The sequence below is a fragment of the Pteropus alecto genome, unplaced genomic scaffold, assembly GCF_000325575.1.
Source record: "Pteropus alecto unplaced genomic scaffold, ASM32557v1 scaffold101, whole genome shotgun sequence".
In the NCBI taxonomy this organism is placed as follows: domain Eukaryota; kingdom Metazoa; phylum Chordata; class Mammalia; order Chiroptera; family Pteropodidae; genus Pteropus; species Pteropus alecto.
The window spans coordinates 4,091,121-4,116,731 of record NW_006432945.1 but is presented as its reverse complement, the minus strand read 5'-3'; the positions used below and the strand labels follow the sequence as shown (position 1 = coordinate 4,116,731).

The window sequence follows — 25,611 nt, the reverse complement described above, 5'->3', positions numbered from 1 at the left end:
GAAGGATGTCCAAATGTCTCAGCATGGCATTTAATCTGGCCCCAACGTACTTTTCAAATTCATGTACCTATAAACCAGCCAGAATGAATACACACAGCTTTATGCATTCCCATCTCCACGCCTTTGTACATGACTGTCTTTTTTGTTGTTGTTGTTCCCCTGGAAACTTTTCTTCTCCCCAAACAAAATCTTGGGGAAAAAAAAGAAGTCCTTATGTTTAAAAATACTATTCAAACTTCAAGGTCCTGCTCCCACACAGGAAGCTTTCCTGCAGTCCCTCAGATCTCTCCTTTGTACGCTCACCACACTCTACCTGTCCCTTGTAACACAACATTCTGCCCTACTTATTATTTATGCTTTCTTTCCCCCGAGTTTCATAAGGTCCTTGAAGGCAGGCACCATGTCTTTTGTTCCGTGACCAGTGAAGCACATAAGGGGGGAAAAGGTAGATGAAGAGAAGATGAAGAGAGGAAGAAGGAACGAGAGAACGACAGGAGCACACGGTGAGGGGGAAAGTTCAGTTTCAAAGTGTTCTTAGTCATTCAGAAACTTTTGGCTGAAGCTAGATCCTTCAACTATACCATTTTCTTTCCAGAGCAATTCTGAGAAACTGAATAGTTGTACAAGTTTTCCTCTGTCTTGCCAACAGTATACCTCCCTTTCTTCTTGTTTTCTATGTCGCTATTGAGTCGAATATATCTATATCTATATCTACATCTATATATCTATATCTATATATATCTTCTATGTGATAAGGGCGTATCTATATCTATATCTATATCTATATCTAGATATATCTTCCATGTGATAAGGGCAACAGCACATTGTGGTCACTCTTTTTAACACTGAAACAGGCTCAAGTCCCTTTACATTCATCAAATCTCCTTTGACTTTAAATCTAGCTCAACGAAGAAGGCTCTCGACTGCTTCAGGAACCTGGGCTGATGCACCTGACGAGTGCCCTGCTTCATTTCTCTAGACCATCTCAATTTCCTTTCTTACACCTCCGAAAATTTTCTCTGCCTCCATTTCTCCTTGAAATGAGTTTCCTGGAAAGAAGTCACATGATAGGGACAAAAGACGCAGAGCTCTATCATCTGACTATATATTACCACTATCGTAAATCTTCGTCAAAAGGAAGCTTGTGCTTGTTTCCTATTTATAGTCCTTGAGAGAATAAGTGATGCCAAGTCACAAAAACCTGTAGCACTTTGCTTCCCATTTCTCTATTGCTATTCTATTTACAACTTTCTTTAGAAAAAGCTGACTTCACAGCTTTTGCCAGTTAGTAACCCTTCAAAATAAGGACTTCATGTGAAATCCTTTAAATGAACTGGTAGACATCAAATACTCAAAAGTCCAAATTACCTAGACTGGTAGAGGTTAATGTTCCGCATTAAACAGAAGCAGAAAGTATCAATTTTGTACTCTGATTATGCCTGCCAAAGAACTGAGTCAAATAAACACATAAAACATGATAGATGAGGGCAACGGGGTAGGAACAGCATCACAGTTCTTGAGAAAGGTCTAACAAGTGAGCAGATGTAGGTGTGTCCTAACCTCCTTTCACCTCTTCGTACTTCTATCTGGACCTTTAACTCTCCTTCTCCAGTGTAGAGCTGACTGAGAAAGAACCTTTTAATATTTCATTCTATTTATAATTTTTATAGCCACATAACCACTAAGGGCAATGCTACTGAGAGGGTATGTGGCAGCAACCCAAGTAAGTATCTGGGATTACTAGAAAAATAATTAGAGGAAAACAGTTAAGTACCAATTTAAGATTTTCATTAACCTTGTCTTTCTACTCTGTTGGTTTATCAAATTAGTTCACTCTGAAGAACAGAAAGTCCATCATATGCTTGTTCTATATAGGTGAGGGAACAGGTCTAGAATAGTTACTCAATTAAGGTTAAAAGGCTAGTCAGTCACAGAGATAGGATCAGGATACCACTCTTAAGCCTTTCTATTACATTCCTCAATCCTCAGAGAAAGAGCCTGAAATACCAGGCTTCATTACTCAGAGCATTTAGACACACCAGAGCTTAAATCCACTACTCTAAGAAAGATGATCTATCTTACGCTCTGGCCTTTGCTATAAAGTAATCCCTAAGTCAGTCCAATAAAGATGCTGTAAGACACCCCTTGAAATGCAAAGAGCCTTTCAGTGCTAGAGTCAGATTTCTTTGTATTTGGATTCCTAAATGGCGGGCAAGCGATTTCAACTATGTGTGGGGTCCTAATATGATATTACTCGTCGTAGCATGAGTATTACTTATAAATTTTATACTCTTCAATATAAGCAATATATGAAAGCAAAACTCAATCCTGGTCCACAATGACTCTGAAATAAGATAGGAGAGAAAAAGCTTGAGAGTCAAAACACAAGAATTATAGCCATTTAAAAATATTTAAAAGGCAGGTTTAAATATATTATCAAGAGTCCAGTTATTATAACAAACAAGTCGAAAAGATCTATGTCTCAGAAAGTATTAACTCGTGTCATAGTTAAAACGAATTGCTCAAATGATGGCATTCCTTTTTACTCTTAAGGAGCTTAACTTACCCACATGTGAAACAGAAATGGTAGATTTTCATATCATATATTCAGATAGGTGGCAATACACCATAACGTTACTGGCAACTGCTGGAAAAGCTCTTATTAAGAGAATAGTAAATAATAGTCAATGACACTGGTAATTTCTTATAAAAATGTAAAATCAAATGAGAGCAGAGGCTTGAACAGATGTTTGTACAGCAGTGTTCATAATGACACTGTTCACAACCAAAAGGCGGAAACACCCAAATGTCCACTGACAGATAAATGGCTAAACAAAATGTGGTCTATACATATAATGGAATATTATTCAGCCTTAAAAAAATGAAATTTTGATATATGGTACATCATAATGAAAACATTATGCTAAGTAAAACAAGCCAGATTCCACATATATGAGACACCTAGTAGAAGAGTCCAATCCATAGAAACAGAAAGCAGAATAGTGGTTATTGGGGGCTGGGAGACAAGGAATGGGAAGTTAATATTTAATGGGTACGAAGTTTCAGTTTGAGATGATTAAAAAGTTCTGAGGTGCACAGTGGTGGCAGCTGAGTAAAACGTGAATGAACTTAATGCCACTGAATGTATGCTTAAAAGTGGTTAAAATGGTAAATATTATGTTATGTATATTTTACCACACCAAAAAAAAAAAAAGAGAGAGAGAGAGAGAAATACTACATGGCAAGTTCTTTCATGATTTTGACCCATATGACATGCTCAAAAACAAGCAAACAAAAAACAGTATCAGCCACAGCATTAGAAATATCATTTCTAATAATAATTATACACCACCAAATAAAAACAGACTTGGGTTCATCAACCCAAAGCCATTTATCCTCTGTTTATTACTAAAATAATTCATGTCCACCATGATAATGAATGACATATTTAAATTAAGTACAAGTTCCAAACAAACATACAGAAAAAGAGAGAGAAATCGAAGCAACAGAATGGTGTCAGCACATTCACACAGCAACCATCTGTTGACGTTACCATCCTCTGAATCCAAAGGACCAAAATCATGTGGGAGGGCTGGGCGCTCCATCTTCGTTGTGAAGTCCTACTTTCATGTCATAGGGCACTTCTGGAAGGAAGCTCTGTGATGGCCAGCTCTAAACACTTGCAGATTTCCTACTAGTCCTACGCAGGAAGTCATTCTTGAGTCTCACCTGCATGAATTCCTGTTATGAGGCCAGGAGGCTGGTGAGTTGAAACCCAGTTCCAGGGAGTGATGTCATCTTGACTGAACTATGAACCTGGTGACCTGCTCCCCATCCTGGTGTTGTTGCAGCCTTTCAGCTGGGATTCAGGTTATAAGGGAACCAAAAAGGAAAAAAGGGGAATAGGATAAGAGCAAAAGGAAAAATGCTTGCAGATTTCCTTTGTTTCACTAAATCATTTTCTGCTCTCACTGAATTTAATGGGATGACCTGGCCGGTGGCAGATGGAAGCTGTACAGCTGCTCTTGGAACAGGGGTAGGCTCTCACGCGTATCTCAAAAACACAAAGGATTAAAACATATGGAAAGCTTTCATTATTTCTGGTGGCACCTAAATTAGAAAGAGTGCCTTATTCTCTCTTCTTTGGATAAAGGTAAAAAAAGACATTAACACTTTTAAAACATTTGTAAATTGTTGTAAACAGTGCATGACTAAAGGAGTCATCTTAGCAACATAAAGAAATAGCAAATACAAATGTTGGAGACATGTAAATACTCATATTCTTTCTATACACTGTCAAGTAGATTAGGAGGTCAACTCTGAAAATCCCAGCACTATACGTAACAAGATGGGATTGCCATTTGATTCCATTTAAATGAGACCCTTTGGTTCTCAGTACACTCAGCCGACAACCTCAAAGAAAGTCAAGGATAGGAAACAGCAGAAACTGCTAGCATTCCAAGACGGAGGGATGACAGGCCTTTCTACAAGGAAAAAAAGAAAAATCTTCAAGAATTAAATGAAGGAGAGATTTAAATTTTTACCACATTTATTTTACATCATGATTTCTTAGTCATTAAGTTGATACAATTTGGGTAAATAAATACTCCCTTCCCTTTTCTGTTGCATATGTTTTAGGGGTAGGAAGAAGAGGATAAGAGGGAATAAGCAAAGGGTTTAGGAAGTGGAAAGATAAGGCTGAGGAGAGAGACTGAGTGAGTATTCATATGAACCCTTCGGTAAGCAGTATCAACCAAACACGTATAAAGTTGACATCACGATGTGTTTCCTTGTCATGTGGACTTCTGAAGGCGTGAAACGATTTGGGACCACATTCGACATACATCAGTTATATGGCATCATGATCCATGTTTCCTATCAAACGTGACGTGTATATTCTTTTTTCCTCACTTTTTAGGTTTCACAGATGACATCATTCATGAAGCCAATATTAATTTGATCATAAAAACCAATCCTGGTTAGCAGAAAACATGGTTAGCCGCCATGTAAAGGTCCTCCTTTTGAAGTAATGCTTAATTCTACACTTGAAGTTTCCTATCAGGGGAAGTTCTTGGAGGGCATTCCTTTTCAGTGGGGTTTACAACTCTTCTGCAGCACTAAATGCAGATAAAATAAAGATCGTACATAACAGCCCCTTGCAAGTGCAGCCAATATCTTGTCCAGACATTAATTACAAAGGAATTACTCTCTTTAGGCCTTTTTCTTCCCCCATTTCCTCTAAGGTCTTTATCCCAATGCTTTGGTGCTTCATAAGTGCCTGTGAGGCAGAGCTGCCTCTGTGCTAGAGACGACTGTCCCAGAAAGGTTCAGAGTGTGTGCAGACAGCCCTGCGTTGTGTTCATCTCATCAGTTCTGCCCAATCCACAGGAGTAAAAAATGGATGAGATTTGATATCTTCAACACCTGCGACTCCAGCACCAAGACGCTCCACAGGGTTGAACTGCAACAGCTAACAAAGAAGATTTAGTGACTAAGAGGAATCCAAGGAACGAATCAAAGGAAAACAAAAATATATGCAAGAACTTCTAAATTCAACCTCAGTGACAAATGGACTTAACAACCAACTGACTACGTTTCCCTGAAAGGAAGCTATGTCTCCCCATCACTCTAGCTGTGAGGTGATGAGGGACATCTGAGTTTATGGCTTTTCAACTGATTTGAAACATGACCTTGAGTAACTCACTTTCTTTCTGTCATCCTCATGTAGTATAACAGGAGAGTTACACTTATCAATTTCCTATTCCAAAAGTACAATGTGACATTAATTTGACATTGTGCCAAATTCTGAGAGGTCCAGTTACTCCTTTCATAATTAGAAAGCTTCAAAGGCACAGTAAGTCTTTCAACCCCTAGTGAATTAAATATGCACTGGGACTAAGCTTTACCTAAAGTCTGAATTAGTCAATTCTTATTCCAAAATCACTTTCTTGGAATAGCTGACTCACATGAAATAATTAGATCCACTGAGTAAAACATGTTTGAGTTCTTCATTATTAGGAATCATGTATAAAATCAGTTAATACTATTATATGCAACAGAATTGTTGAGTGTAGGAAAATAGAAGTAGTCATATACAATTTTAGTATACTCTAGGCATGCTAGAAAAATGTGTCTTGAGATATTCATACATCAAGTTTTTGTTTCAACAGCTGTGCTTAGGGATAATTTATATAGTATAAAATTTACCTATTGTAAATGTACAATTCAATGATTCTTAATAAATTTAAAGAGTTGTAGAACCATTACCACTATCCAGTTTTAGAACACTTTGATCACCCTAAAAAGTTTCCTCGTGCTGTTTGCAGTTACTCCTCACTTCCATCTCCAGCCCTACGCAACCACTGATCTGCTTTCTGTCTCCATAAACTTGCCCTTCCTGGATATTTTATGTCAATGGAATCATAAAATATGTTGTCTTTTGCAGCTGCTTTCTTTCACTTTGCATAATGTTATTGAGATTCACCCATGTTGTAGCAGATATCAACAATCCATTCCTTTTTATTTATGAATAGCATTCCACTGTTTGGATATAACACATTTTGTTAATCTATTCACTATATAATGGACATAAGGACTTTCCAGATTGAGGTTATAATGAATAAAATTGCTATTAACATTCACATATGTGTCTTTGTGTGGCCATATGTTTTCATTTCTCTTATGGACATTCCTAAGAGTGGAACTGCTAAGTCATGTGGTAAGTTTATGTTTAACTTTTTAAGAAACTGCCAAACTTTTCTGAAGTAGCTGTGCCATTTTACATTCTCACCAGCAATGTATGAGGGTTCCAGTTTCTCTGCATCCTTAACAACACCTGATACAGTCTATCTTTTTGATTACAGCCCTTCTAGTGGGCATTAGTGGTCTCATATTATGGTGTTAATTTGCACTCCCTAATGACTAATGGCAGGCACATCTTTTCATGTCCTTATTAGCTTCCTTGGTGAGTCTTTACTGCTTTTATAATAAGTTGTCTACTTATTGATTTATAAGAGTTCTTTATACACTCTGAATACAGGTCCTTTATCAGCTCCATGATTTGCAAATATTTCTCCCAGTCTTTGGCTTGTTTTTTCACTTTCTTACTAATGTTATCCAGTGCAAAAGTTTTAAATTTTAATAAAGCCCACATTACCAATTTTTTTCTTTTTGGTGCCATGCCTAATAACTCTTTGCCTAACCCAAGGTCATGAAGATTTTCGATGTTTTCTTCTACAGTTCTTACAGTTTTAGCTCCCATAGGTCTATGAGCTATTCTGAGTTATGTTTACATATGGTACAAAGTAAGGGTCTTAGTTCATTTTGGTTTTAGCATGAAATTATTTAATTTTCCCAGCACCATTTGTTGAGAAGACTTTTTTCATCACCAAATTATCTTGGCATCTTTATTAAAAATCAATTGACCACAAACGTATGAGTTTATTCCCAGAGTCTCAATTTCAATCCATTGAGCTATATGCCTATCTTTGCTCTAATAACACAGTAATTAAGTAATTACACTGAGTGTGGATATCAGGTAGTGTAAGTCCTCCAACTTTGTTCTCTTTCAAAATTGTTTTGGATATTCTAGGTCTCTTGTCTTTTCATATACATTTTGGAGTCAGCTAAACGTTTCCCAATTTTACTCATCTTTTCAAAGATCCAACTTCACTTTTATTTTTCTCTTTTCTATTTCATTGATTTCTGCCAACTTTCAATTTACTTTCCTTTTTATAATTTCTCTAGTTTCTATCTCTAGTTTCTTAAGGTGCGAGGTGACATTTTTGAGACCTTTTTTCTTTACTGATGTTGAAACTTGTTTCATAGCATGTCATATGATCTATATAGGAGAATGTTCCACGTGCATGTGATAAGAATGTATTCTGCAATCGCTGTGTAGAGTGTTCTATATATATCCGTTAGAGTTGTTTGATAATGTCTGAGTCTTCTTTATATCTTTGCTGATTATCTATCGATTATCAAGAATGGGTACTGAAGCTTCCATTTATTATTATTGGATCGCCTATCTTTCCCTGCAATTTGGTCAGATTTTGCTTCATATGCTTTGAGGCTGTTATTAGAGCAACACAACTATATTTGTTATATCTTTCTATGTATTGACCATTTTATCATTATGAAACATCTGTCTTAGTCTCTAGTAAGTCTCTTGTCTTGATACCTATTTTGTCTGGTATTTAATATAGCCACTCCTGCTCTCTTACGGTTACTGTTTGTATGGTCTGTCTTTTCCTATCCTTTTTCTTTCTACCTATTTGTGTCTTTGAATTTAAGGTGTGTCTCTCGTACACAAAAGATATGTGGGTTTTACTTTTTCTATCCAGTTTAACAATTTCTGCCTTTTGTTTGGCATGGTTAGACTTTCACATTCAATGTAATTATTGATATGGTGGGTTTACATTTGCCATTTGCTACTTGTTTTCTATATCTACTGTCTTTTTTCTCTTTTACTGCCTTTTTTTGTGTCAAATACTTTTTACTGTACTATTTTGAATCCTCTATTAATTTTATTTTACTATTTTTAGTGGTTGCTGTAAAGATTACAATATACATTTTACATATCGCAATCTACTTCAGATTAATACTAACTTAATTCCAATGAAATGTAGAAACTCTGCTCCACCAGAGCTCCATTCCTTCTGCCTTCTGTCTATTACTGTCACATATATGTTACATCCGTATATATTATAAACCCAACAGTACAGTGTTTTAATTGTTGCTGATACAATCTTATGAGTTTTTTTAAAGTTCAGAAGAAAAATGAGAAAAATGTATTTAGTCTTTTCTATTAACTCATTTTTAACATTCTATGGCTCTTCATTTTTCTCCTATAGATTTGAGTTACCAAATGATGTTGTTTCCCTTCAGCCTGAAGAACTTCCTGTATTATTTCTTCTATGGCAGGTCGCTAGCAATGAGTTTTCTGTCTTTATTTGGGAATTTACTTCATTTTAATTTTTGATGGATAATTATGCTGGATATAGAATTCTTGGTTGACAGTCATTTCTTTTCAGCATTTTGAATGTCTTTGCTTTTTGCTTTTTTATTTAGTTATCGTTGACATACTATATTGTTCATTTGTACAACATAATAATTTGACATCTGTAGATTTTGTGAAATGATCACTGCAGTAAGTCTAGTTAACACTGTCGTCCATTGTTTTTGAAGAGAAGTGTGACATTAACGTATATGAGTTGTTTTCCTTTTGCTGCTTGCAAAATTTTCCTCTTTGATTTTGTCTTTTGGTTTGGCTTTAATATGTATCGATGTATTTATTTAAGGTCCACTGAGTTTCTTGGCTGCATCTCAATGTTTTTTCATCAAATTTAAGACATTTTCAGTCCTTATTTCCTCAAACATTTTTGCTGCCCCTTTCCCTCTTTCTTCTCCTTCTGGGATTCCCATTGTATATATATTGATATATCTGATATTGTCTCACAAGTCTCTGTAACCCTGCTCATGTCTCTTCAATTTTTCAAATCTGTTTTTCAGATTGGATAATTTCTATTGTTCTATCTTCAAGTTCTTTGATTCTTCCTTCATTGTCACAAATTTGATGTTGAGATACTCTAATGAATTTGTTTCCCCTAGCCAATTCTTCATTTCAATTATTTTCAACCTGAGAATTTCTTTGTTTCTTTTTAAAATATGTAATTTTTATCTTCTTATTGAGAATCTTTATTTGTTGATTCATTGTTGTCTTACTTCCCTTAATTTTTTAAGCATGGTTTCCCTTAGTTCTTTGAACATATTTATAATAACCACTTTGAAGTCTTTGTTAAATCCAAAATGTGGGGACACTTATAGAGACAATTTCTATTGACAGCTTTTTTCCCTGTATATTGATCATACTTTTTTTGTTTCTGTGCATATCTTATATTTTGCTGGAAAAGGGACATGTTAGAGAATACATTTTAGTAATGTATTTTAGTCTGATTTTCTTCCAACAAAGACTATTATCATTGCTGTTAGATGGGTTTTTTGCTTAGTAACCTGTTTCACCTAAATCTGTAAATTTGCTTCCCCTACCCTACTGTAACAAGCAGCTGTTGATATCTCTGCTTATTTTCTTTCTTGTTTTTGTTTTTAAGCTTGACTTCCTACGGTTCACTTCTGCGTCTGTGTAGCTTAGTGGTCAACCAGTGATTGAAAAAAGGATGTATTCAAATACAACAAAGTAGGCTAGGATATACAATGGGGTAAAGAAAGTATCTTCAATATGTGATATTGGCAAAACTGAACAGATACATACAAAAAATGAAACTGGACCACTTTCTTATGCCGTTTTCCAAAAATAATCTCAAAATGGATTAACTTAAATGTGAAGCATGAAACTACAAAATTCCTAGAAGACGACACAGGCAGTAAACTCTTTTGACAGTGCTCTTAGCAATATCTTTTTGGATATGTCTCCTGGGGCAACAACAAAATAATAAACAAATGGGACTACATCAAACTAAAAAGTTTTTGCATAGCGAAGGAAACTATCAACAAAACAAAATGATACATCCAATAAGGAGTCCATATCCAAAATATATTAGAAACTCATACAACTTAACACCCCCATTAAAAAAAAGCCATCCCCTTAAAAAATGGGCAGAGGAACTAAATAGACATTTTTCCCAAGAAGACATACAGATGGCCAACAGACAGATGAAAAGATGCTCAACATCACACTAGTCATCAGAGAAGTACAAATCAAAACCACAATGAGACATCATCTCATATCTGTCAAGAGTGGAGATCATCAAAAAATCAAAAAACATCAAGTGCTGGCAAGGATATGGAGAAAAAGGAAGCCCTGTACACTGTTAGTGGGATTGTAAACTGGTGCAGCCGCTATGGAAAACAGTATGGAGATTCCTCAAAGAAATTAAAAACAGAGCTTCCATACAATCCAGCAATTCCACTTCTGGGTATTTATCCAAAGAAAACAAAAACACAAATTTGAAATGATATATGCACCCCTGTGTTCACTGCAGCATTACTTACAATAGCCAAGCTATGAAAGCATCTAGGTGTCCACTAATAGATGAATGGATAAAGAAAATGTGGTGTGTATTTATACAATGGAATATTACTCAGTAATAAAAAAGAATGAAATCTTGCCATTTATGACAACATAGATGGACCTAGAGGGTGTAATACTAAGTGAAATAAGTCAGGTAATGAAAGATAAATTCCGTATGATTTCACTTCTACGTGAAATCTAAAACAAAATAAAACAAATGAATAAACAAAACAGAAAAAGACCCATAGATATAGAAAACAAACGGATGGTTGCCTAAGCGGAGGAAAGTGGGGGGCGGGGACAAACAAATATCTCAGCCACTAAAGATTATATGGGTAGGAGAACATAGTCAAAACTTAGGCCACTTTCAAGTCTGCTCTGCCCTGGTTTTTACTTCCCACTGAGACCTTTCCCTGTTTCTATACAAATGCACAAAGCTTCAAGGTGGGTCCTCACAGCGTGCCCCAATCTGACCGAACCCTCGTAACTGACCAAGCATGGAAGAGAGAATGGGAGCAACCCCAGGAAAGAATGCCACAGAGTCCCATTGTTCTTTCCCACAGTTCCACTGTTTTTTAAGCACAAACACTTTTCAGATTGTTGTATCCTTCTGATCAATTTCCAGAACACTGAGATGGTTGTTTTTGCCAATTATGTCTAACTGTATAATTTTCTTTTTGAGAAGAGAATTTGCCAACTTTCTCATATGACTATACCATTCAAATTCGAGATCATTCCCATAGCAAATAATTTTTTTCCACAGAATTCAGCCAACCGTAACTGAAATATTTAAATAATTCCTTTGCATTAATGGTTTTATACATATAGAAAATCTCACTATTCAAATTTAACCATGACTTCTATTTCTTCTCTTATTTCCTTTATTTCTATTTTTCTTTTATTCATGATTCATTCATTCAATTATTTGTATGAAAAAATATCAATTGTTTTCCTATAATGTGCCAGTCCACTAATTTTTGAGACCTTTCCACCTGGATCATCAGCAATTGCCCCATTCTTAACATTAGCAGTTCTATAATTCAACTATGCATTTCATTAAATTACAAATTACTGTATGTCATGGACCTTCAATATTGTCCTAGCAATAATAATAATACAAAACATTTATGTGACACTTATGGTGTGCCAGGTATTATTCTAAGTGCTTAATATAGGTTAATTCACTTAACTCACAACAAGTCTATGAATAGCTACTATTATTTCTTTTTTATAGATGAGAAAACAGAGACTCAGAGAAATTCAACAATTTATTTGAAGATCATACAAGTAGGAAACAGAAACACAAGGTCTGAACCTAGGCACGACGGCTCCAGAATCCATGCTCTTAACCACACGTTACACTACCTCATGAGTGTGTGATTTGAGAATGCCAAGAATCTATTACTTCACTTTGATATTACCAAATTCACCAGGGAAGTGAAGCATATACTTTAAAAGACAACACTCACAGTCTTCCACTTGAAATCATTGTATCTAGCATTCAAAATCACTAATATTTATTAAAGCTAACTGCTCAAAGAGTTTTTCTATTAGAAGTTGCTAAAATGTGTTAAGAGAAAAGCTATTATAAAAAATCATAAGAATATTCTAAATGTATCAAATGCATTTTTAAAATCAGACAATTTCTGTATACTAACTGAAATGTGGATGGCATCAGGCATTTTAATATAAATCTAAAATATCAAATATTGGAAAGAATTAACTATAATGATAGCATATTTTGTTGATATTTCATGAAACATGTAAGTTCTTTCTTCTTTGTTACAATCGGCTTTTCCACCTCCTTTCTAAAACATGACCTCATCATGAAATGTCAATTAACATTTATATTTTGATTTTTACTATAGTCAATTTACTTAGCTCATGGACTCCCCTATAAATTTGCAAGTGTAATTCTATAGGCAAAAGTATAATTTACTCACGACTATCTTGCATATTTTGCCATTTTAAATACTACGCCAGGCCTCAAGAGAGATCATGCAAAGATTCTACTGCTTTAGAGAATGTGTCAACCAGTGGCAAATCCAAGATAGTCACTGCCAACCTCTTTTCTCCTGAAGCTGAGCAATAAAGCCACAGAAATTTGTTTTGAAAGTTTTTTTTTCTCATATATCTTGACAAAGTAACTATGTCATAATTAACTAAATGCACGCTGGGAAGTACAAACATACATGCTCTGAGGATTTGCAAAATATTAATATCTTTTTTTAAAATTGCATTTAAAATGTAACTATGTTTACTTTAGCACGTTGACTTGACTGAGATGACTGAACCATGGGTCCAGGGGATTACGGAATCTAAGAAGCAAGGAGCTGACAGACCAAAGAGGGGAAAAATCTCCCCAAAGCAGAAAAATGATCTCCACAGAAGTCATTTTGTGATTTTTTTTTTAAAATGACCTCTATGACTTGTGAGGTAGTGGAAGAGGAAAAGTAAAAATGATGAATTGCTAATCATGCCAAAAGACCCCTTTTCCCTTTCCTGACGATGTTTCCTCAACATGAGTGGTAGTTTCCTTAGGCCGGCCAATGACAGAATGCTGATTTACTCATAAGCTACGCGTGTCTGTATTTGGGGATTTAACATGCCTTAAGCCTAGTCTCCTCTACAACATAATTTCTGATAAATACAGGAACGGCAGACCTTTATAAATTGATGCAGAAAATTCTATTCTCAGTGCTACACAATAATGACTGCTTCTTTAAGGAAGAGAAACAAAAAATAGCGGCTGCTAGCCGTCCTTAAATTATTCACCAAAAAAATACTTTGAATTTACCTTTTTGTGCCACACAAGTAAGATAAAATCAAATGAGTAGCTGTCCTTTTTCTCATTAGAATGAAATGTTTCATTTATGTTTGCATTATCTCTTAATCCTTTGGCAAAGTGCTCAAGGTGGTCTCATCCCAGTTATTTCCAACTTGATTATGTTTCTTTATATTTTACAAATTCTGGGAGAATTAATGTTCATGAAGCACATTTCTGATCCTTTCACTCTTCTGCACAGAAACGCCGTTTTTTACTGAATTAAATCCTATCACTCTCCCCTGGCGTTCATGGTACTAGAACCCCATGAGAGAATCCCAGCTTATCTCTCCACACTCTGTTACTACCATTATTCGTCCCTATATTCATCCCTCCACTCAATTTAAAAAAGTTTTTGATTTCCAAAATTGAGTCTTTCAGAATCCTTCCTATGTTGAAGCTGTTCATTCCACCTAGCTATCCCCCGACATCCAACCCTGTCATGACAAAAATCTGTCTAAAATTCCACAAGAATAACACCTACTACACAAAAACTTTCCTTACACTACCTCCACTGCATCAACGATTACCCCTCATCATTTTCTTTGATTAAAAAAATAATTTATGTTTCAGTAAACAAAAACTTTAGTTCTCAATCTTTTTTAAATAACTTTTCCCTTTATATTCCCTTTATATTCTCAGGCCTGACAATCACTGCTGATTTGCTGTGAGCTTGTATGCCACAATGCTGACAACCCTCAGTGTACTCACCGAATGCACTATTCAAAACTAGAGAGGCATTTTAAATGTTAGGAATCAATTTAAAAAGCTCACCAGAGTTCCAAGCCTACCTCTGGGATACTGAACTTTAATAATCAATAGTCTCTTTCTTCAAAGCCACCAGAAATGCACTAACTGACACCAATGCCCAAGTTCCATTCATGGATGAAGCTAGGAGGAATCGAACTGGGCAAGCTTTCCCACCACTTCCCTCCTAAGCAACATGAGCAGTCCACTCCTAAGTTGATAAATATAAATTAAAGACTAAAAATAGTCATATATGGTTACAAAATGTAGTAGCCAAAATAGAGCAGCACCAGGCAAACTAAAAGCAGTGCTTAAATCTCACATCTACACAAATATATGCAATTGACTAAACATTACCCGGATTTTTGAGGGAAAAAATTTTTGTACCAATAAGCTTTAACTGTTTTTTCTGACCTCAACAACACTTAGATAAGAGCAGAAGCCCAAAGATACACAGTATTAGTACTGACTCTGTAATTAGTAATGGGTCTTTCTTACCCAAAACTAATTTCTTTAAGGTTTTGGAACTGTGGGTTCTGCTAATTTGATATACTTAGCCAATAGGACAATTAAATTACCTGTTGAATGAGTGAGCGAGCCTCTTCAGAGACACATTCTGGCATGTTCAATTCTGCTGGATGGCACTCAACCAGAGTCTGAAACAATCAACCAGGTACACTTCTTATCTCAAATAACATCATATTCAGTTCTATCACAGGACTTATGAACAGCGAGTACAGAGAGCTCAACAACCATCTTAACCAGAGGTGTCATAATCAGACAGTACCACCTAAGCAGGGCTTAGGACAAGGGCTCTGAGCCTATGGAATGAAGGCAATCAGCGAAATCACATCATAAGCTCATGCTACTAGACCTTTTCCCTTACAAAGAAAATATCTCATAACAGGAAAGCTAACATTATACATGAAAACTAAAAAGGGACTTGATATCTCTAAAATTTTGTAATGTTATTAAAAATCTTCAAAGATGAGAATTTGTTAATAATAATACTTCATATATGTATTGTACTTTATGGTTTAAATGTATGTACAGGTGACTTGTGAATTCCACAGCAATCTTGGGAGTTCAGTATTACTGATATTTAAGGCAGAAGACTACTTACAAAAGTCTGACTGCTCGTCTCCTCGATTTTCTTCCCAGGAGACAATCTGCGCAACACTCTATTAAAGTCTATTAGCCTCAAACATCTTACTTAAAAGTTATTGATCAGAGAGTATAAATTCTGTCCTTAAGCTAGAACGGATACAAAAATTTCACAGTTTGAGAAAAAAGATGTTACTTTTAATATCTACATTAATTTTCTAAAATGAGAATTCCCTCCTGACTTCAGAAGGGATGTTTAAAACATCCAGAGAATTCTAACACACCCTGACTTGAGCCTTACATATTTAATTCTGTTGAAACTGAATCATAGAAAATGAAGAGAAAAATGTCTTATATCTTACTGTGCACTAACATTATGACATATCAGAATTTTACCACCAATTTATTCAGTGTAATACAATTCTATTTTTCCTTTAAATCTGGAATTTAAAGGAAATAAACTGACTCTAAAAATATATAATCTCAAAAGTTTCTTTACCTAGTCTCTGATTTAAAAACTAAAGGCAAAGGCTAAATGTTCTCAATTTGAAATCAAGGTAGCATCTGGGTAAACTCATTAAATGCCCAGGTCACTGCTTACCTTGCCAGTGAGCAGCTCAAAGAGGACAGCACCCAAACTCCACCAATCACAGGCTTCGGTTTCTTCAGTGATTGCTCCAACCTCTACACACACCAAAAAAGGCTGATATTAAAATTCCAAAGGTCAATTAAACTTTCAAAATTAACATGTATTAGCAAGGTGACCTTTTTAATGCTGAGAGAGCATATACTAAATACCACTGGGCTTTCAAAATTCCTGAAAGTTACTTATCCCTTTGGTCACCTACTGTGGCTGCATTTTTTTTTTGACGCAGTCATATATTAAAGTGAAACATTTGTTCTTTAGTTGATAGAGGGACACCTTCAAGATGGTATACTTAAGTTACACGAATCTACTAGATCAGCATTTTGCTTAATTTTTCAAATTTGAGAAAGTATAGCCAGCCCTACCTCAGAGGTCACGTTTTGTTTTAGAAATAAAGACCTTAGGTTCAGAAGGAACTGCAAAAATCATTTACACCAGTATTAATTATCCTTTTACAGATTAGAAACCAGAGAGGTGAAATGCCTTGCCCAATGTCATACAGCAAATGAGTAACAGAACTAAAACCTAGTTTATGGTATCATCTCTCCCCTACATAATCAACGGTTTTCAACTAAAAGAGGAGCATGTGAAATGCAAATTTACCCATTCTGTTATTTAGAAGTCCAGATAGATATGTTGTTTTAAGCCAGGACTGAAATTCCTGGCTAAGATAAGGGCTTTCAGAATATCGACAAATTACGATTTTATCTGTTATCTGTTATCCATATCTCTCAACAGCACAAGTTCCTGAAGAGTGAGAGAGTTTTCGGGTTTCATCTTTCAGTTTTCTCCACAAATCAGCAAAAACTCATTTCACCATTTCTGAGGCTTTTAGCCCTTAAGTCATGTTGGCTATATTCTTTCCTGTCCTTTCCTAAGGACATTCAGTTAGTAATTAAGCCTTGTCAATATCTGCCCTTTCATTTCCATTTGACTGACAAAATATATGTATTAGTTGTCTGCTGGTAGCCTACACCTCATAACAAAGTTCCAAAGGTCTTAAGCGGTTAGGTTAGAATTTGGAAAGTAGTAACTGGAAGTGGTGCTCAGGTGCCCAGCCTTTTAACCAGTACTTAGTAAAGATACATGTAAAACTACAAAACTCATAAAACAGCATAAGCTTTAAGTCTTAAAGAAAAGGTCCTATGGACCAGAGAAAGAAAAAAAGCCATTCATATGCAAAATGCTGAAATTACTCCATTTCTGCAACCTCCTTCCATATCCCGGCACACACCCCCTTCCTCTGGGTTTTATAGGAGGTAGATAAAACTACGCCCCTTCACACTAGCCCCTTCCCAGTCTTTCCTCTCCCTACTGAGCTTCCCTCCAGATCACAAGCCCCATTCTCTAACTAGCTGCTCTTAGCTAGGTGGCAAAACGAAAACACAGATATTTAACTCAGACTATTGTGCAAATGACCAAAAGTTTTCTAATCCTTCTAGAGCCATTTGCACTTATAAAACAGCAGCTGGTTTCAAAAACTGAGAACTACCTAGAGGTTTAATTATACAAAATATGGCACATCTGTATGATACACTACTATTATATAAGCATTTAAAATGATGTAGTCATTTGAGGTGTAAGTATATAAGTCAACGTCTGGATATATTAAATTTTAAAAAAACAAGCTATAAAACAATAGAATTCTAATTTTACGAGTATGTATTTTTTTTAAAGGCTGGTGAGAAAACATGACAAAATGTTTAAGCGATTTGCCTCGGGATTGGTGAGGTTTTTATTTTCATTCCTATACTTATTAACCTACATGAATCTCTAAGTGGTACAATTTTAAATATATAACAAGATGATATGAAAACATTCAGGCTTGTTGGAGCGGGGAAGATGAAGGCACTTAGGCCAGGCCTGCCTGAGTGCTCACCTACATGGCTTCCCACGACTTCAATGTATACATGACAGAAAGACTGACAAGGGACCAGGAGTCTGGGCTAGGAGCCTTAGGAAATTCACTTAATCCCACTTATCATATGAGGGTTAGATGTGAGGGCCTCTGGGTTAAATTCAGCTCTAAGTTCCATAATTTTGACACCCAAGGATTTCCTAAAATAGTGATTCTCGTGAAGAACCATTCCTTGGGGGCTCTCAAAGTACTGATTTAAATACACTGCCCCCACCCTATTCCCAACCTCCCCACTCTTCATAAGCGTGCTCTGAAAACTTCAGAAAAGGTGTCTGTTCTTAGAAACTTTAGAAAAGTAAATTTACCATAGTCCTGTCATCAAATACAACCTTTTGCATATTTCCGTCATCTAAAGTACGCAATATATCATTTTCCTGTTCAAAATTCTGAAATGGCTGCTCCTTGACCATTAAATAACATTCAAATGTCTTGCTTAATCAGGTACGTATATAATCAGGCCTCCACAATGAGGTCTCAACCTAACAGACTCACTCAACCAACACACATAAGCAGCACAAACTAGGCACTAGGCTGTACTCCAGAGAAGTCCATGCACTGGCCGCACTGCTAAATAATGTGAAACTAAAATCAGTTTCCCCACTACCATAGTTTTATCTTTAACATAATTTTGGTCAAGTATTTAAGTTATTCCATTTTCTTTAATCGTGCAGCAAAGAGTAATATAATTCTTATTTTTATAATAAAGGTGCTATGTGTTCACAAGTCAAGACCCAAAATGACTGATCAGCCATCTGTTCTGAATATGCCACCAACAAGTCTCGCTCTCTGTGCATGATCTGTTGTTCTGTTCATAGTAGGTACACACTGCAATAATGGTTAAGTGCAACAATAAAATAGCAGCTAACATTTACTGACTGCTTACTATATGTAAGGAACCGTGTCTAACATTTTACATGAGTTATTTAAAATCTCCAAGCAACTTTATGGAGAGCTTATTTAGGTAGGTGACTTTGGAAGAGAAAGAATATTTTATCTGTGTGTCTGGGGGAAAGAGGAACATCAGACCCAATCAACTCAGGAAAAGTTGTGAAAATTAACGAGATGGATCTACAGCGTCTAACAACATGCCCTGAGGAGCACTAAACCTGAGCCATACTCTGAGACTCTGCTCAGAAAGGTTTCCTGTTAGAATTGAGCAAAGGGCCACTAAGTCTACAAGATGTAATCAATGGCTAATATAATTTATATAGGCTACTTTTAAATTCAGTAAAAAGGCCCAAAGTGCCACTACCCCTGTAGCCTAGACATCAAAAGCGACATGGTACGCCTGTTTCCCATATCACTTTTGGGGCTGTGTACTGCGGATGAAATGTGTCACTCCGTGTGCTGAGGGGTGGGGGGAGGTCCTTAAAACTACCAGATAAGCACAGTACATCTTCCTGAGGATAAAGATTTTTATATGTGTGGGAGGGGGTGGAATATTGTTTTACTATGAAAAGAAACACAGATCTATTATGAAACAGAATGTAACATTTGCATTGATTTGCAAGATAAAAAGACTTCAAAGGAACTTCAGGATCATATTTCACTAATCCCCTGGGGTACCTGTTTCATATCACCTCTACAGTCAGAAGTACTTGGCTAGAAAAGTTTGAGAGGAAATTCATGAGACTGACAAGCTATATTCCTTTATTGGTTTTATGCTGCTTTGAAATCCCTCACAATTTTCTGTCAGAGTCCTTAACAGGTAGATAATGACCACCATACTGCTTCAAATATGGGCTGTCACAGTGTCTAGTGAGCTACAATCTGAATTATTAATATTATATTATGTTGATATTATATAATATTAATATAACATTATTACAAATTAACTCCAATTCTTAGATTAAAATTGTAAAGACATGCCCTGAAATTGCATTGTCAAAAAGAAGCCTGAGGTTGTGTGGCTGTCAAACCACTGTTCTGAAGCTGCTTTACTTGGAAAATCTATACAAAAAATTTAAGCGTAAACCAAGAGTACCGGTTTACATATAAAGCTACATGATAGCTACTACAAACACCAGGTGAACTGTCAGGTATATGTGTCTAACTTCAAAAGTAGAGAATATAAAGAAATACCAAACAAATTTTTTAAACAAATTTTAAAAATATAACATGGTGAAGCTGGGAAATCCCTTTAAACTCCTACCTTGAAATTTTTAATCTCTGAAAAACGCAGAAACACATTTTAAAAGATAAATTTTACCAATGTTTTGTCAATTTTTGAAATATTTTTCCTGTAAACCCCAACATGTGAATAAGGTTCTGTGCATGCCCCTCCCACCCTACATTCTATATTTGCAATTTCCAGGATGAAGCGACAGTCTCCTCAGTCTCCATGAGTGCAGCGGGACTACAGGCATTTAGCAAAGTGACTGGGGAAAAGCTATTCCCTAGAAAGACAAACAAATTCTCAGATTCTTCCCACAAAAACTCAAAAAGAGATGGTAATAGCGAAGAATCCTGGATTTTTATCTTTGAGTCAAAGAAATGTATTGACAGGGCTCTAGCTACGTTATTACTGTTCGAGCCTGGCTGAGTATCACGAAGCTTCTGCGAAAACGAGGACAGCCAGACCTCTAACATTCTTTCTACCTGTAATTTTATGATCCTGAAAGTGTTTTCAAAAGCACTCATGAGCCTTTCTCATAACTTCTTTTCCCTCCATTAACCTAAGATGCCCAAAGAGTGGATTAGGCTAAAGTGAGCCAGCGCTCCTCACTCTTCCCTTTCCTCCTTTCCAGACACAGCCACTCTTCCCTTTCCCTGAGAGGCCCGGTGGCAAGCGAAATGAATCAGTGTCATCAAAACTAACCATTAGCATCTTTTAATGTCATGGAGACACAGAATCAGCTCCAGATTAGAATTCAAATCATCCAGAATTTTTTAAGGACACCAAACGTGTGAGAACAGTTTAGCAAAATTCTACACGTCTATCTTTAGCACTATCGATTCTCATATTCTAGTACAATACACAGTCTTCTTGATTCATACTAATGAATGAAACTATTTTATTTCACATGTGAATAAACAAGTTTGCATAAAACAATAAAGATACCACAACATAAAATGTGTTTTGCCTTAGTCTTACTCATGTTTAACACCTCAGAGAACTCTTCAATAAGCCAGGTTATTTTTCAGAAAAATAATGCTGCCTTGGTAACCTATATTGTCAAAGGGTTTGCTAAAACACAGAATAAGAGAGTTTTATAGTCCTTATGACAATCAGAGTTTACCAAGTCTCCCTCTTATAGCCAAAAATAATGTTAACCTGACCACAAAACTGTAACCATAATAAGCCTTGCTCCTGAAAAGTAAAGGAACATGAAAACAGAAAGCTTGGACTCAGAGAACCGCGAAACGTCTGTATCTGTATGAGAAGTGAAGGGAAAGAAGCCAAGTACTCACTCAGACTCGAGGAAGTCTGAAAGACACCGGAGAGACCACGTGATCCCAGCATCACGGAAACCATGACAGCCACTATCTATAGTCCCTGTCTTTTTGGACTATACAATTTAAACCACTCAGATCTGTCAAACACACGGCTCAAAATTAACCAAAGACAATGCTAAAACTATGCTGGAAATGATAAAGAAAAATGGAAAAAGCTAGAAAATGTGTCTCAAACTCAAGCTTTAAATGAAGATCAACCTTCCTACTAAGATATAAAGATGAATCATCTTGCATTTCAAGTAGCCGTGGTGCTCTCAACATCCCAAATTCAGAATTCATTCCTCTTTAAAAGACATTACTACCACGAGGCTTGATAAACAAGGGAATCTCATATTCCAGTTTACTTCCTGATGGATTTATTGAGGCACACCTTCAAATTGGTGACATGACTGGTTTTTCCACTAAGGCAGACACACAGATCATCTCATCTTTCCACATACCTCTACTAACACTAATAATACAGTTACTCACACCCATTCCAAAAATCTCCAGAGACAATTCCATAGCGTCCTCTTGGTAGCAGTGTGTTCTGTTGTTGCTATCTTCCTCCCAGGGTATGCTAGGAAATATATTAAGTTCAGATTTTTCTGAGACAAGAATTTCACATATGAATTCTATTTTAATTGAGAACAAGTATTTAAATTTTTTTCCTAAACTGTTCTCCTTAACTACACCTTTTTTTAAATGAAATTGTAGAAGCCTCATTTCTTTCACTCTCAAAGTTATAGTAACTGTGGGAACTGTTATTAAGAGGTTATATAAAACTCAATGAAAAAGCAGCAACTGTTGCAAATAAGTGTTCATGTAATAGTCAAACCAACATTTCGATTCTGGAAGAATCTGTCACATAAATGACACAGCACTTTATCCAACTATCAGAATGACAGAACAATTTTAAAGGCACATAAAATAATAATCGGTAATAAGTATATTTTAGTGAGGGAGGGTAAATATCTTTTTCTAATGCCACAGGATTTTTTTCCCCCAAAATATTGTTTAAAAATTAACTTTAAATATCTGACCTTAAGAATTCCAACTCTTTCTTTTGGAAAAGAAACATAACTAACAAAAGTACATTAGCTTTTGGAATAAAAGAGAAATCTTCAGTGAATAAGAGGATATAAAAATTAAGTTACATTCTTATAAACCTTAAAATTAAATACCATGTATACTTTTATAGTGTCAGGAAAAAAAAGCTAGAGTGAATTTTCCATGAAGTGTGTAAGTATTCAATAAGATTGCAAATGCTGTTATAAATGATCAAAAATTTGTTAACTTTCCTCCAAGTGAGCCAGACTTCATTAATGGCCTTATGTAGGAGTAGAGAAAGGTTAAAAAAAATAATAATAAAAAACCTGATCTGTCATCAGTGACATACTTGGACCAAGGAAAAGAACATCTTTCTTCTGCAATGAGCACCCACGCCAGCTAGAGCGTGGAAACATTATTCCCGTGCTCCTCCAGTCTTTCCTACAGCATCTGCTGCTAATTGAAAGGGACTAGAATTACAAAATTCTAGTCAATTTCTCTCACCAGCTCTTGCTGTGTATAAAGATTTTCTATGCAGGGGCTGAGCATTAGTCTTCCACTACAGCTGATGACTAAAGAGCAAAGAAAAAGAAACACAGAAGAAAGAAATTTTTTTGTATCCAACAAAATACAGAACCAAACTGCAAGAAAAGGGACAGCTAAGCCTATCTTTTGTTAGCCTGGTAAATCACCATTCTTAAATACAACTATTCACCTTTAAAAGCCTATTAATGTCCTAATTAACCAGTGGTATATGTCTTCTGTTTGGGTACTCTCCTTTTTAATATAAATCTTCAAAAGTAACTGTCAGTGTTATACCAATTATGTCTTTTATTTCTAGCTCCTAGACACAGTGCCTGGGACACAGGAAGCACTTAACAAACGCTTGTTGAATAAATATATCAATCTTGTGTTTGGTAGCACTGTTCATTCAAGGCATTCAAAGCACCTACAAAGCCCTCATCACATTCATTTTCTTTAAGTCCCATTAGTATAGAGATCTACATCAAGTCCTTTTGCACTTTTACACATGGTAAGCTACAAAGTTTCAAATGTTATCTAAAGCATACTCTGGCTGCTAGATGAAATGCAGGGTGAGAATGGAGGCCAGTCAGCTGATGACTGCAATGGTCCAGGCAAGAGATGATGTTGAAGTGGGGTACTAGAGGGACACCTTCCAGTGCTCCCCTCTGCAGGTCACAGAGACCACTACAGTTTGTTCTGGCATGAAAGGCATTTGGCAAGGAAAAAATGCTGAAAAGCCCTGAAAGCAGGAAGGAGACAGGATTGGGAGATAACTCAAGGTTTCTCCTGCTCCTTTTCAAAGAAATCCAGGCACACGATTACATCAAATGTGCTACAAATGTGTAAGCTGGTTTATCTGCATGCTGCTCTGGTAACATAATTAGTATCAGAAACTGTGTTTAAATGTTATCAAAATCAAATTCATTTAAGTATACTATAGGACAACTAGACTATCTAGTTTTCCCCCACGGTATTATTTCAGATATAGAGACATATTTTTAGTTTCCACAAAGAGTAGACAAAATGTTTCAACTGAAAGTAAAACTAAAAGCCGTATCAACTATGAGAATAAAATTTCATTTTAACTGCAGGTTTGGATTGTTCCTCTAATACCTATAACCTAAATTATCAAAGTTTAAAAGTTTAAAGTTTAAAATAATCTGAAAGTGTTTAGATAAACTGTGTGTTTAAAATGAAGTAATTCAGAGAGAAATTTACTTGCCTAAGGTCTCACAACATCTCCGTGCAGATCTTAATTCTTAGGGCGAGAGAATAACTAGAGCTTGGAGTGTGCATTTCCTGGCCCAGGCTTTCAAATGGGCATTTTGCTCCTTTTTTAAAAGAAAATGTTGGCTGCCCAATTAGCACTTCTACATTCCATAAAGCCCCCCAACACTGTACTCAATTGATTATTCAAATGCCGTATTTGTCCAGGAAGGTCTGCAAACTGTGTAAAAGTTGTCAGTATCACTTACTCCAGTTTGCTAGAGCATTATCCAGAGAAGGCCAAGGACAGAGCCCAGCACCCTGCAGAGAGGAGAGCCCACAGCAGCTGGGCTCTGCTCTTCTCCTCGGCGCCACAGGCAGTGGGAGAGGTGCGCTGCTCCACCTTTCACACGCGCGCTTTCTTGGCTCATCCCCGTCTCTTCCTGACACCATCACATTCATTCAGCTGGTTTTGAGGTAATTTAATTACCTGAAACCCCGGGCTTGTTGTATTTATTATACATGGGGACTCAGACGTAAGTACACCACCACAGTCAGCTAACTTGGGCTAGGCTTACAAAATACCAAATGCTGCTTTTCTCCCACGACCCATCTCTACATTTCTTTTTGTCATGGTGACCTGGCAATCATGTTCCGAGCTTTCCTGCAACTATCTGCACAACTTTAGTCAAAACTCCTTGATTTAACTTGACTCAGCATTCCAGAGCCAAGAATTACTTGTTCAAGGGAGTTTATAGGTATCATTACTATACTGTTTTCTTGTGAGATAAAATAAGAAACAGATAGCTACCATATGACTTCTGGTTGACTGATTATAATTCTCAGCTCTATTCAGTCTTGCTCACTCTCTCACCATGCACTTCTAGTACCAAAACCAACAGCGTGCTCCATTTTCCATTGATCACATCGCAACAACTCTATTCTGAATAGCCATTGGGTGTCACAGCCATTAAACCCAACCAAAGCCATTAAAGTGGATTGACGAGAAAAAGGCTAATTGAAAACTGTAAAACTGGCAGACACAGTGCGCATGCATGTTCCATGACAAGATTTTACAGGTATAGAAACTGATGATTTGGTCATCAAACTAGCTAGCCAATAGTTTT

The 25,611-nt window shown here is 36.2% G+C and overlaps 1 protein-coding gene across 12 annotated transcripts in view; it reads right to left on the bottom strand.

The window, feature by feature from the left end:
• Positions 1 to 25,611, bottom strand: part of RPS6KC1 (ribosomal protein S6 kinase C1) — a 222,337-nt gene that overhangs the window by 88,931 nt on the left and 107,795 nt on the right. For 7 of the 12 annotated variants that reach the window (XM_006907718.3, XM_006907719.3, XM_025043945.1 and 4 more), the window contains 3 exons: positions 16,306 to 16,388; positions 15,179 to 15,256; positions 3,357 to 5,470 (listed from right to left, as the gene is read on the bottom strand). In XM_006907718.3, the coding sequence (XP_006907780.1) occupies positions 5,360 to 5,470; positions 15,179 to 15,256; positions 16,306 to 16,388 (272 nt within the window). In that variant the 3' untranslated portion in view covers positions 3,357 to 5,359. Of the gene's footprint in view, positions 1 to 3,356; positions 5,471 to 15,178; positions 15,257 to 16,305; positions 16,389 to 16,552; positions 22,284 to 25,611 lie in introns of those variants that run through there. The other 5 variants (XM_025043947.1, XM_025043948.1, XM_025043946.1 and 2 more) reach the window with 3 other exon arrangements.